Consider the following 14,290-nt stretch of genomic DNA (forward strand, 5'->3'; position numbering starts at 1 on the left):
ACCCAAGGCCTTGTGCATGCTAGCTAGACAAGGGCTCTATCACTAAGTATACCCCTAGACCTCTATTGGGTTATTTTTTATTTTTTTATTTTTTTGGTACTGGGGATTGAACTTGGGACCTTGTGCTTGTGAGGCAGGTGGCGGAGCCACTGAGCTAAATCCCTGGCCCTACTGGGTTATTTTTGAAAGAGAGAGGACCTGATGGACATTGGCTGGTGCTGTTTAGAATCATAATTTGTGTCAGGCAGAAGAACCTTTGGTGATCATCTTGGGTTTACCCCTTGTTTTCTCAGATGGTGGCATCCTGGTCTGCATGGCTTGGCTCCTTATTCTTTGCTCTTTCTGCTTCATCATTATATTGGCAAGAAAGAGCAATTAAAAGCCATTTAATGTATCTATTGACTTAAATATGTTTGGTCTTTGATCATTGAAGTTTTGATTAATCAATGACTCATTTGCTCTTGGTATAAATTAACTTTGTCATTCTTCTGAGATGGACTATTTCATGGAGCTCATAAAAGGCATTTGGCAGACTGTGGTGATTACGTGTGCGTGTACACACACTTATGTGCATAACTAAACACCAACTTTTCTTAGCAGACCCATCCCCTTGCATGTACATGTTCAGAAGCAGCCTGGTAGCAGATTCCCTTAAAGCTTATAAAGCAAATGTGTATGTGTTACTATGACAGACTTACTTTAGTCCTGACAGCTTTCTTTGTAGCATAATCAGAGAGATCTGTCAGTTCACCTGCTTCCTTGTACTCTCTTCAGTAACCCCACTTGAAAGTTGGTGTATAACAACTCCTTTGAGGCCATTGACCCTCTGAGTGAGTGTTATAAAAGGCAAGAATTGACTTCTGAGATTTTTGGAAAATTGATATTTTAAAACTCCTTACTCTTAACAGTAGGCTTTCTGAATTATGATTTTGTCCTTCAGTAAGTAAGAAAGACAAATACTAAATCTTTATCAAGCTATACCTATAAATATATTTAATATTATTCCTGTAATGAGATGGACTCAATTTCTTGGCCTCTCACTTTTCATAATTATGTGTTCAATCTACATTTTCCACCCAGCACCATGTATTTTTTGGCAACTTACTTTTTAAAGTGGGAAGAATAAATGAAAGCAGGGGTATATGATCACCTTAGGAGAGTCTACATTTCACCTTTGTTAGACTGTTACACATATACCACATGCGTGGTGATATTTATAATTGATTTATATTTTGGGAAAAGGGAAGGAGTTAGCTTTCTCATTCTGTGCAGGAAGTAAAATCATAACTAAGATCAAAATGAAGTCAAATGTACCTTCTGCCCATCATGAGCTGTTTTTCCTCTGTGATGCCTGTCTGCTGTGCCACCCTGCCTTGGAGCCAGCTGATTATGGATTGAAACCTCTACAAATTGTGAGCTAAATAAACCTTCCTTTAAAAAACAATCAAAAACCCCCAAACAAACAAGATAATAAGTCAAATGTGTCCTGAAAAAAAAATCCATTAAATAACCCATCAAGTATAGCATCTGCAGTGTATGTGTGTGGTCTTGTGGGATAATTATTATTTGCAGTACTGGGGGTTGAACCTAGGAATTATTGAACTACTTCCCCAGCCCTATTTTTGTTTGTTTGTTTGTTTTTGGTACCGGGGATCAAACTTGGACCTTGTGCTTGCGAGGCAGGGGGTGGAACCACTGAGCTAAATCCCCGGCCCTCCCCAGCCCTATTTTAAAATTTTATTTTGAGATAGGTCTTGCCAAGTTGCCCAGATTGGACTCAGATTTTCCTTCTGTTATTACAGATGAGCGTCACCACACCCAGCTTGTGGGATAATTCTTAGGCACCTGAGGTTTTTGATCTGCTGAGCTAGGTTCAAGGAAGACAAAGGCTTTCAGCAGAAATTTAGGTCATCAGACCACTTTTCTTCCAGGACTGTGGAAGAGAGACTGGAGAATTGCAGTGTGACTCTGCTTGTGTGGAGGTGTCACACCATTAGGTTTTTAACAGAAAGACTCCGTATCTTATTACTAGTTAATGTTTCATTGCTTTGGGAAGGACTAAATGACTTCATGTTCGTGGTGGCCTCTATCTAATACAACACTGTTCACGGGCACAGTAGATACTCAATAGGTCTTCTGTGAGTTTGGTCCTGATCGGGTGTGATCCATTCCACGGTCATATGTATTTGAAAAGCTGTCCAGGAATACGTCCACCTGTTTCTTGTCTTCCCTGGTTGGGATTCCTAGTGGTGATCTTTTCTGAGCAGCCTTGTCTCTTTTCAGCCTTTTAAATCTGACTTCAGATAAATTTTCATGAATTTCTGGGTAATTGTGATTGTGAGTTTAAGGTCAGCCTGGACAACATTGAGAGACTTTGTCTCAAAAAATTTTGTTTTTTGGTTTTGGTGGATTAGAACATGAATATACAAATTACCACAAGATGGCATCAGATTATTTCCAATTATGGCAGGTAGAGAAAGCCTGAGTTCAATACATCTTTGAAAGAAAAAGTTAAAATATGTGCCACTCATCTCATGGTATTTAGGTATTGCACATAAACCTCTAATTTCTTGTACCATTCTAGTATGGAAACTTGACTCTCATGTTTATTCAACTCTAGAAGTAGCTGTGTAGGAAAATGTCTTGAATCTTGCAAATAATTATTTACGAGAGTAAACAATTTATGGTCTCTTGTGTTTGGCTAATGTGGTTTCCATTTTACTTTTGTTATTTACAAGCAATGTCTGATGGGTGACATTTAAGTATTTTTCAGTGCTTTCCTCCCTGATTTTCCATCTGCCCATCATGTCTTAGTCCGGTTTATTTTGTCTTGAGCAAATCGACATATTTATTGTTTGTTTGTTTCTCCAACTAACATGAAAATCTATGAGACACTGTGATTTTGTCTCATTAATATATTTTCAGTGCCTAGAACAGTATCTGCTATTGTATGTACTCAAAAACTTAAATGAACTATAACTAGAGACTATTTCCACTATAATTTAAATACCGTTTGTCTTAACAAACAAATATTAAAAGTTATATAAATTATGTATAATCTTTAGAAATTTCACTGACAACTGAGTGAAGTAATCAGGATTTGAAGACTTTTATCACTATATTTCTCTGGTGATTACATTTCCAACCTCCTTTATAATTTAGTAATCTTCCTACAACTTACAGTATATTTGTAATATTCAATCAGGATGCATTTATGGGTACATAGTGAACAGAATAGAATGTGGTAAAGGAAGCAATCTCACTGTAGTGTGCACGTTATAATTTACATGTATGTATATGATTCAGGGACATGTGTGAGTCTCAGATGTCTCTGCTGTTTCACAGGCCTGGGGTTAATAAATGTCTTCTCAGCTAGAAACAGGATATCTAAATTTGATGCTGTGTAGTGGACCTGCATCTTCAAAGGGCTAAACTTTTAAGAAAACAGTCATTACAATTTTGAGCACTTCTTCTTAGAGCTGACATGAATGAATGAATGTTTTCAAAGCATTTTTAGAAACTATGTTTCTCATTAGTTATCAAGATTGCAGTTCCAGGATGGAGGTGTGAGTGACATTTGCCAACATGGAATGTGATGAGGTACTGAGGCAGCTGAAGACTGAGCTGCTGCCATCGAAATTGGTCCCCAGCCCATTGAAATCTATATTCCAAATCATTCACGGATTCAGCAAACAGTTGTTGAGTGCTTACCACCTGGCAGACCCTGGACTGGTTGGTGGACTTACTGAAATAGATAATATTCCTGCTTTCATAGAGGAGAAGCTTTACTCTAATGTGTTTTTTGGGCCACAGATATCTTTAAGAATGTATGAAAGTAGCCAGGTGTGGTGGCACACACCTGTAATCCCAATTACTTGAGAGTCTGAGGCAAGAGAATTACAAGTTCAAGTATAATCTGGGCAATTTAATGAGACCCTGTCTCAAAATAAAAAAATTAAAAAAGAGCTGGAGGTGTAACTCAGTGGTAGAGTGCTTGCCTAGCATGTGTGAGTCCTGGGCTAAATCCTCAGTACTGCGCACAAACAAACAGACCCACCCCGCTAAGGGAAAAAAAAAACCAAACTAGAATGTGTGACTGTGACAGTGATTAGTGATGGACTCTTTCCCCTGAAAATCATTAAGTCAGTCAAACTCTTAAACACAAACACTCAGAGACAGTCACACAGGGATGCGTGTGGTGTGGTTGCTGTAGGATAGAGGAGACCCACACTCACAGAGTTTTGTATTCCATTTCCTAGGATTCAGACAACATGGAGCTCAAGTCCTCGAAGTTCCTCAAGAGGGCTCTAAGACCCACTTCTCCCACCCTTCAGCTTGTCTTGCTCTAGCTTCTGGCTCATACCTTGTGATGTCCTGCATGGGACTTCCTACTCATTTCCTTTTCAGATTTGATTAGGATGAGGCAGTAAACCTTGGAGGAAAAGGTCCAAGGAAGCTTATCAGGCTTGAGTCAGCAGCCACCACTTCTGCGGTTTTGAGGGGGTAACTTTGCTCCTTCTTTTTGCATCTAACTAATGGAAAGGGTTTTGTTTGAGAAACTCTGAGGTGATTTCACGATGGGTTAGAATGGCAGGCTTTGGAGACAGACAGTATCTGGAGAGAAAATACATTACTTGTTAGCTATTTTGAGCAAATTATCCTGAGGGGTTTTTTTTGGTACTGGGGATCGAACTTGGGACCTTGCACTTGAGAGGCAGATGGCAGAATCACTGAGCTAAATCCTCTGCCCTTGAGCAAATTATCAAAGCCTAATTTTTCATACATGAAATGAGAAAAAATAACATATTTCATGGAGTATTTTTGAGACTCAACTGAGACAATGTATGTAAATTGCTTAGGACAAAATGACACCCATCATCAACCTTGCCACATCCCAGTTGCCTTTCAAGAGAACTTAATCAACAAATTAAATAATTTTTTAACATCTACTGTTTCACTAGCATGGTTTAAGTCCGTGATTATTCTCCTGAGATGCTAACCCAGCCACCAGGCCATGATATAGGACAGTACTGAAGGAATTCGCTCAGTTTCAAACAGCCTGGTTTAATTTCTTGGCTCCAGCAAGGGCCAGCTGGGTGACTCTAAGCAGTCCATTCTTCATTCATTTTCCACTTCTGAAAAGAAAAATGGAGAAAATGATATCATATGGTTCATTCACAACAGAGTGGCTGTTTAATTTAGATGAGATTATGCAATTAAAACAGCACAGTGGCTCAAAGAACACTCTTGATTTGTGTTAGGCTGGTTCAATATTAATAGTATTATTTATTAATTAGCTTCATGTCACTCCTGCCTCTCTACCCTGGGTTAGGTTCTCATATAGGTTTAGGCATCTCGCTTATTCAGGCCCTAATGATGAAATTAGATCTTGATTTAAAACTGGTCTTCACATAGAGGTTACCTGGCAAATATTTATGGGTCATGCAAATAGCTGTTGTTGCTACTAATTCCCTTTAGTAAAAGATGACTGATAATTCTTCTTTATGTGTTTTTATTTAGTACCCCAACCCCATGGATAAAAATGTCATCTCTGTAAAAATTGTGGAGGAAAGAAAAGGTAAGTTCTTTGAATATACCCTCACTCCAATTTGATCACTAAGTGATACTTGTTTTTGTAAAGATGCTTGTATGTGCATGTGTCTGTATGTATGAGATCTATTATGTCTTAAACAATTCTCTTGTTACTTTCTAAATTACTAGTTGATGATAATGTTGAACTACATATAATTGTAATCTGTAACCTTTGGGGGCATTTAATATGTTACAGGCACTCTTATTTAGGTAGTAGGGTTATTCCCACTTAATGAATGAAGAAATTGATGTACAAAGAGGTTAAATAGTCAAGATCACAATGGTTATGAGGTGTGATCAAAATATACAATGAATGTTTAAATTTAGAACTTTTATTACAGTAAAAGACATATTGCCATTAGCTCCCCTCAAGATATGCCTTCTTCACTTTGAACATACTTATTCCATTGCCTCTTTCTGAAGTGGTTCTGGGAGTATCTTTATGAAGTGTGATAAAAAATATTCTGAGGGCCGGGGATTTATCTCAGTGGTTCCACCACCTGCCTTGCAAGTGCAAGGTCCAGAGTTTCATCGCTGGTACCCAAAAAAAAAAAAAAAAAAAAAAAATGGTGAATGCCGCTGCCAAGTGCCATACAAGTGAGAGGCAGATCCTTGAAAACTGTATGATGTGTTCTCTTCCACCTCATCTCACGAGAGCTGGCACCCAGTGACTTTCAACCCTTCCTTAAACTCAAAATGACCGTGAAAGGTAAATGTTTTGAATTGATTTAGGACATTGAGGCAGCCATGACAGTGCGACTAGAGACATGAAAGAGGACTTTTAGAACCACTTTAGAAAGTGTCAAGAATGATGGGCTAAGTGTGTTCAAAACGAGGGGGAGTATTTTGAGGGTGATTAATGGCAACATGTCTTTTACAGTAATAAATATGTTTTTAATTTAAACATTCTCTGCTGAATTTTTCTATCATACCTCATATATCTCTATCATACATTCATAAATCAATTTGTAGATGTCAAAACAGGTATGAATAATAGCATATATGTGAGATGTGACCATAAAGTGATTACAGTACGGAGTCATAACTGAACTTGACAATGTGGTTCGGTATCAACTAGAGGAGGGCTCGACAAATAATGACTCATAATGCATGTTTTATAAGTAAAGTTTTATTGTAATGTAGTCACACTCATTTGTTTATTATCTATGCCTCCTTTTTTTCTGTAACAGCAGAGTTGAGTATTTTCAACAGAGAGTTTATGGCCCATGAAACATAAATTATTTACCAGGCGCCCCTTTTCAGAAAATCTCTACTGTTGTCACTCTCATCCCTGGGGCAAAAGTTGTTACTGTCAGTGTTTGAACTTGAGGAATGCAAGGCGCAGGAAGCTAAGACCATGTACATATAATCAGTGTGCAGACCTTTGGAGACACCCAGGTCCTGACCTAATGCACTCTTTAGGCTTCTTATAAATCTTGAGATAAACTTGTAGGTTAACTTGACTCCAAGGCCCTCTCTGTGCTTGGTAAAGATAGAACTGCCATTTGCTTGTGAGGGTATTTTCTATATAAATATATTTAAAAACATTTTATTTTGTGCCTGCACTCAGTGTGGGAGAAACTTACTACTTGGCATCAAGACCTGATTTTTGTTACTACCCTCATGACTTAACTTTTTGGAGGCTCAGTTTCTTCATCTGTCAACTGGAGAAATAATTGTGTTTTTGTGTTGATGTGAAGATCAAATGTGAAAATGGTTGCATATTCTAAAGTGGTATAGAATTAATTATGATTTCTGTCATTGTTAAGGTCATCTTTGCCTCCAGTAGCGGCTAATTCATTTTAAGTATGTGTGTTGCAAATATTGGATAAGAATATGAATGAGCAGAAGATTTTGCACCCTTTGAGCAGCTTCTGGAAGTCAGGATGATTGCAACAAGGGCCAGGACTCCAACATCCAGAGTTTGAGAACGTGGGTAGCAGAGTCGCTGAGTCCCATAAATTCACAGGGCAAGTGACAGCACTTTGAACACTTTGAAGTCTGTCTTTTTTATTCTGCACCCCCCCAACTCACATTTATTATTATTATTTTTTACATCACTAGCATTACTCTGGAATTTTCTCTCCAAAACAGGTTCTGGTCACAGGGGTTTTCTCTGCTATGAGGCAAGAATATGGCTATTATACATTTAAACTTTGTGGTACAGAAGGTGGCAGATTCATATTCTCCTTCTCACTGTTAAAGCATTCTCTGTTGGATCAGAGAAGAAAGTGCAGTGGCCATTGTCCCTCAAGCATTGACACTGGCAGTCCAGAGTAAGGGACAGTGTGATTTTTTTTTTTTTTTTTTAGTCCCTGACTTTAACATGGCATTGTGTGTTGTAGTTTTACCCTAATTCCTTGATCACAGATAAGGAGAATCTATGATTTGGCCCAAAAAAGTGGTCAAGGAAAGTGAGTTTTGAGTAAATATTTTCTCCAGAAATTCTACTCATGCATATAGAAAATTGATATTGACTTTAAAAGCTTTATTGAGACATTAAGATGAAATGCATTTTGTTAATTAATTTTTTAAGTAAAAATTTCTTTTTCTAGATGAAACAACAGGAATCATCTACAGAAAGAGGATCGCAATCTGTAAGAATGTGATTCCAGAAATTTTAAGGAAGGTAAATTCATTTCAAAAATGTAATTACATTGAGGTACCATTGACTAATTTTTAATAGTCATGGACAGAGAGCATTTTTAGATGTAAGGGTGCACTGGGACTTCCTGTTTCTTCCACTTCATAGCTCTTCAGAGGAAGAAAGCTTTTTCATATCTAACCCAGTTTTGGCACATGTCACTGGAGATAATTTGTCTCCATCTCTCTGTTCTGTGAAGGGTTCTTAATGGACATAGAGAAGTTCTATGATAATTTTAAAGATACTTTCAGAATTTTGCATGAAATGACCATGTTTTTAAATCTTTCCATGGTTAGAAATAACTCTCAGATTAAAGTGATTAGAAGTTGGCAGATTATAAATATTTGGTCTGATTTTGAAGTAAGGAAAAGTTTTAATTTCTAATTCACTGTCAGAAATTTCTGAGATTAAAATGTTCTTAGTACTCTGTGTAAGCCTTTCTATGTGTGTTTCTGTAAAGTAAATAGTATTGGTAATGCAATTGTCATGATAGAAAATTGTTTTCTCTTTGAAACCTTTAAGCATTCTGGTGATTATTTTTTGGAGAAAGGTGAGTGGAAATTTTTAATTGCATTGCTTAAACCATAGAGGGACTTTTGACAAGAATCTTTTAAAAATTGTTAGGAAGTACACACTTTAAAAAATGTCTTAGATGGCTGTTTTAACCCGGAAGACGTTCTGTGTGTGATGTAGAACTCAGCTTGGTTCCTGCTGATTAGCTTGCAAATTAAATTGCTGTGCTGTATGTAGGAAAAATGGCAGCTTTCATCACTTCCTTACCGTGGATTAAAAGACTCTGTCATGTTCTTAGTGGAAAGAAAGCTAATATGACAATGAAAATGAACTTTCTTTTATTCTCCAGATGGTAAATGTGTTGCACTGTAGCAGCAAATTATTACTGGCTTTTTCCACAGAGTGCATCCCCTGCCTTTGCCCTACATACACACTTTGAATCTATTATTCAAAAAGACATTCAACTTTGTCTTGTATCTCAATTCTTAAATAATTTAAGAATACTTCTGACTTGTACAATTTTTGCCTTTGTAATTTTCCATGTCTTCTCCACCTAAGAAAGCATACATTTCTAGGTATTGGACAGAGTTTAAAATAAAGAAAATATTTTACCTGATACCTCCCCGCATGGGAGCCTATAAGTAGGCCCAATCAGAATTCATCAATTTAAGAAGGCCATAGCCAGCTTTAAAGGAGACATGAAGGAGGCTGGTAATTTGCTTAGCGTTTAGCAGTTTGGGAAATCAGGCCAGGGATTGTATAGCCTACATAAATCCTGGGCCATTTGCATGTCCTCACCAGCACTCAATAAGGTCACAGTATATTTGATTATCAAGAGTCATGGCCATTGATGAGCCATCATCCATAAAGCAGGAACTCTTGTTCTCTTTATTGTCAAGACTGAAAGCAGCTTAGAAGCAGTCCCTGTGTGGCTTATTTTTCCTAAACCGAGAAACCCATCCTTCCTCTGTTGGACAGGTGAGCATTTTAAAGATTCCTAGTATCCAGTTAGAAGAAGAATCATGGCTCAATCTTCAGGAAAGAAACATGGCTATACGGAGTCACTGCCTTACATGGACACAGTATGCATCCATGAAGGAAGAGTCTGTCTTCAGGGAAAGTATGGAAAATCCAAATTGGTAAGATCACCTCTGTGTGTGTGTGTATTTTGGGTGCAATGATATACATATGAACACATATATTAAAAAGCTTCGATTCTACACTTATGACCTCTGTTTACAACTCACACAAATTCCACATTATTAATTTTTAATTATAGAAAAAAATGAATATATTTTCCTTTGGAAGGAAAAATGACAGAGTTCAATTCTTCTCTGACCACCCCGCCCAGTTCTGGTGTTTTCACATCAGATGAATGAATATTATCAGTTTGAATAGTCTTACAGATCATTCAACAGATACCTTGGGTATTGGCATATGTAGTTATTAAGCCTGTGTAATATGGTTTTTATCTCTTTTTACATGGTTTTATGCTGTGTAAATTATTGGACCCTTTTCTTTTTTACCTAAAAATTTCTGAGCTTTATTCATTGGAGATAATATATATGTATATGTATGAATCTAGCTTATTCCTTTGTACTGTAGTATAGGATTCAATCATATGACTACACTACATTTTATTTGTCTACTTCCTTTTTGATAGACATTCACATGACATCTAGTTTCTTTTTATTACAAACAACACATTTCTTGTGAAACTTATGTTCCTTGTATATGACACTTCATCCTATATGTGAGTGTTTCTCTAGGTGGAATTTTTAAATGTTAGGTTGTTGATATATTATTTGCATACAATAAAAATTACTCTTCCTTGTAAAGCTCTGTGAGTTTTAATAAATATATACTGTTCTATCATTGTTGCTACAATTCAGTTATTGGACATTTGAGGTATAGTTTAAAAAGTTGTTTATTATAAGATAGTTCAATGGGGAAAGCCACTTTAACATACAGTTCTGAAACAACTGGATATCTACACGTAAAAGAATAAAGTTGGACCTCAACCTCACACCAAATATAAAATTAACTTAAAATAGATCAAAGATATAAATGAAAGAGTTAAAATTGTAAAACACTTAGAAGAAAACTTAAGTGTAAATTTTGTGATCTTAGATTAGGCAATGGTTTCTTAGATATGCTACCAGAAGCCTAAGCAATAAAAGAAAAAAATTGATTTTATTAAAAATTTTTGTGCTTCAAAGGTCACTTTTTTTTTCTTTTAGACAGGGTATTGCTTTGTAGTTTAGGCTGGCCCTGAACTCACTATATAGCCCAGGCTAGCCTCAAACTCATAGCAGTCCTCCTGCCTCTGCCTCCTGAGTGCTGGGATTACAGGCATGTACCACCATGCTTGGCCTTCAAAGGACACTGTTGAAAGTGAAAAGAAAATCAAGAGCATAGGAGAAAATGTTTGCAAACTATGCATCTGATAAAGATCTAGAATTCAGAATATTGAGAAAACTGTTACAACTTTATGATGAAAAGACAGCCCAATTTTAAAGATAGACAAAATATTTGAGTAGACATTTCTCAAAAGACGATACACAAATAGCTAATATTCACATGAAAAGCGTTCAACACCATTAATTTTTAAGGAAATGTAAATGAAAACCACAGCAAAATACATTTCATACCTATTAAGATGGGTATAACTAGACACATGGTGTAGATGTGGAGAAATTGCAAGCCTGTTACTGGTGGAAATATAAAATCATGCAGCCATTGTGGAAAACAGTTTGTCAGTGCAGAAAGTTAATCACAGAGTTACCATTTGGCTTAACAATTGTACTCCTTGGCATATACCCAAGAAACATGAAAACATGTCCATACAAGAACTTGTATAAAAATCCTTATGGCAGCTTTATTTATAGTATCCAGAATATGGAAACAAGTCAAATGTCTACCAGTCAGTAAATGTAGTGTATCCATTACATGGAATATTGTGCAGTCATAGAAAGGAGTAGTGTGTGGAATTATGTTACAATATAGACAAACCTTAAAAATCTTGTCCCAAGTGATAGAAGGGGGTTACAAAAGGCCATGTTTATCTGAAATATTCAGAATTGACAAATATATACAGGGAGAAAGAAGACTAGTGGCTGCCATAGCCTAGGGGAAAGGTAGAGTGGACAGTGACTCTTGATGAATGGGGAGTTCTTTTTTTTTTTTTTTTAAGGGGGAATGATGAAGATGTCTTGAGTTAGTGTAGATAGTTGTATGACTGAATGTACTAAATCCCACTGAATTTTACACTTTAAAGGGTGAAATTTATGGAATGTGAATTATATCTCAATTTTTAAAAATTAAAGGGTTGGTTCTCATTACTTAGTGTCTTAGTTTGTATTATAATACTAAAACTAATACTATAAACTGAGTGGCTCAAACAGCACACATTAATTTTGGACAGTTCTGGAGGCCAAGAAATCTAAGATGTAGGCATTGACAGTCTGGGAACTGGTTAGTATCTGCTTCTTAGTTTTTAGATGGCTTCTGTCTTCTCGTCTATCCTTACATGGTGGAGAAAGTGAACTCTAGTCTCTTTCTCTTATAGGGGCACTAATCTCATGATTGGGGCTCTCTCTCTCTCTCTCTCTCTCTCTGTCTTTCTCTCATCTCAGACTCCCAAGTCTGACCTCTCACCTCAGCTACATGAGTGCCAGGCTACAGGCACACAACACTGTGCCTTGCTTTTAGAGACAGATTTTAAAAACAGAAGTAAAGCCTGAACCTGTGGTTTATGCATGTAATACCAGCACTCAGGAGCCTGAGGCAGGAGGATTGCCATGAGTTCAAGACCAGCCTAGTTTACATAATAAGACCCTGTCTCAAAAAAAAAAAAAAAAAGAGTGTTCAACATCTCTAGTCATTAGAGAAATGCAAATTAAAGCAGTGTTAAGATTTCATCTTACACCAGAAAGAATGCCAGTCATCAAGAAGTCAAGGAATAACAAATGGTGGGATGGCTGCAGTAAAAAAGGAACCCTCTTACATTGTTGGTGGGAATGTAAATTAGTGCAGCCATTATGGAAATCACTGTGGAGATCTCTCAAAGAACTAAAATTAGAAATTCCATATGACCCAGCTATTCCTCTTCTAGAGATCTTCCCCAAAGAGCTAAAAACATCATATTATAGTGATATATCAGTGTTTTTGGCAGCACAATTCATAATAGCTAAATACTGAAAGCAGCCTATATACCCATCAACAGATGAATGGATAACAAAAATGTGGTATCTGTACATAATAGAATACTACTTGGCTATAAAGAAGGATAAATTTGAGACATTTGTAGAAAAATGAATGCACCTGGAAAATATAATGTTGAGTGAAATAAATCAAGCACATGAACTTAAATACCATGTGATATATCTCATTTGAGTAAGGGAAAGTACAAACAAAGAGCATAATAAAAGATGGATAGAAGGAAACAAGTGGATAGATGTCTTGCAAATTGGAAGGGATCCAGGAGATGGAGGATGAAGGGAAGGGGAAAGGGAAGTAAGGAGAATTAAGGTATGCCATTTACAGGAACCCAATAATCACAATGAATGTAAACACTCTATGTCATAAGCATGAGCTAAGAGTAATAATAACAATAATAATGAAAATGGGGGAAAGGGGATTTAGAGACAGAGAGAGGGAGATGGGCAAGAAGAGGAAGGGGATTAAAGGAACATTAACAAGCTGTGCTAGGTTCATGTACCTGCTCCCCATGAGGAATATAAGCTTCATGTACAGCAAACACAGACTAATGAAAAGGAAAACAATAACAAAATGCAAAAGTAACACTGGCCATACATGTTAATAGTAAGTACTGCTGTGAACTATGATTTCAGAGGAAAATTTACTGTGTTTTTTGTCTTCTGATTTTTAAAAATATATGTATCATTTTGATGCAAAAAGTAAAGTCCTCAAGCTGAAATAACTAACCCCCCCAATCTAAAATTCATTCTTAAGGCCCAATATTTTTTCAGATAATCACTGCTTCCCATAACTGTGATCCTGTAGTGACAACACTAGGATGTTCCAGCAGCTGCCCACTGGAAGAATGAGAATATCAGGTCTTCTTAGCAGCAGAGGAGCTACCCATTAGTTTTCCTTTCCTAGTTTCCCTCAGGACAAGAGCTCCCAAACAACAAGATAGTCGAGATTAAGTGTAAAGGATGTGGCCAGAGAAAAGAGTTCCTTTCTTTATATGTGGAAGTAGTGAAAAAGTAGACTTTTTCTGATTTTATGCCCAAAATATCTTTCATTTCATCTGCTTCATTTTAGCCTTCATTTTTTTTTTTTTTGGCAGATGTTGGCTAGTTTTAAAAGCTGAACTGAACCTTTATTATAGTAAAATGATAATTAGCCCTGAGAATCCAGAGAAAACATCCTTTAGAAACCTTTTTACTTTGTATGCTTTTAAAAAATTAGTTTTAAAAGTCATTCTGATTTTAGAAATAAATGACATGCTTGTTTAAAAAAAATAAAACCAATTCTGAAAAAAACTCACAGTATCTGCTCACATAATTTTCTTGG

At 36.6% G+C, this 14,290-nt stretch overlaps 1 protein-coding gene across 3 annotated transcripts in view; it reads left to right on the top strand.

Annotated features, from left to right (window-relative positions):
* Prelid2 (PRELI domain containing 2) overlaps positions 1 to 14,290 on the top strand; it is a 104,283-nt gene that overhangs the window by 18,555 nt on the left and 71,438 nt on the right. For all 3 annotated transcript variants that reach the window (XR_002398142.2, XR_015438781.1, XM_004854341.3), the window contains exons 2-4: positions 5,521 to 5,578; positions 8,148 to 8,221; positions 9,728 to 9,888. Coding sequence is in view for 1 of the 3 variants with exons in the window: in XM_004854341.3 (XP_004854398.1) it covers positions 5,521 to 5,578; positions 8,148 to 8,221; positions 9,728 to 9,888 (293 nt within the window). In the remaining 2 variants the exon portion in view is untranslated. The remainder of the gene's footprint in view (positions 1 to 5,520; positions 5,579 to 8,147; positions 8,222 to 9,727; positions 9,889 to 14,290) is intronic.

This window comes from Heterocephalus glaber, unplaced genomic scaffold, assembly GCF_053883595.1.
Source record: "Heterocephalus glaber isolate CG9 unplaced genomic scaffold, H.glaber_assembly_v1.0 deba00001463, whole genome shotgun sequence".
Lineage (NCBI taxonomy): Eukaryota > Metazoa > Chordata > Mammalia > Rodentia > Bathyergidae > Heterocephalus > Heterocephalus glaber.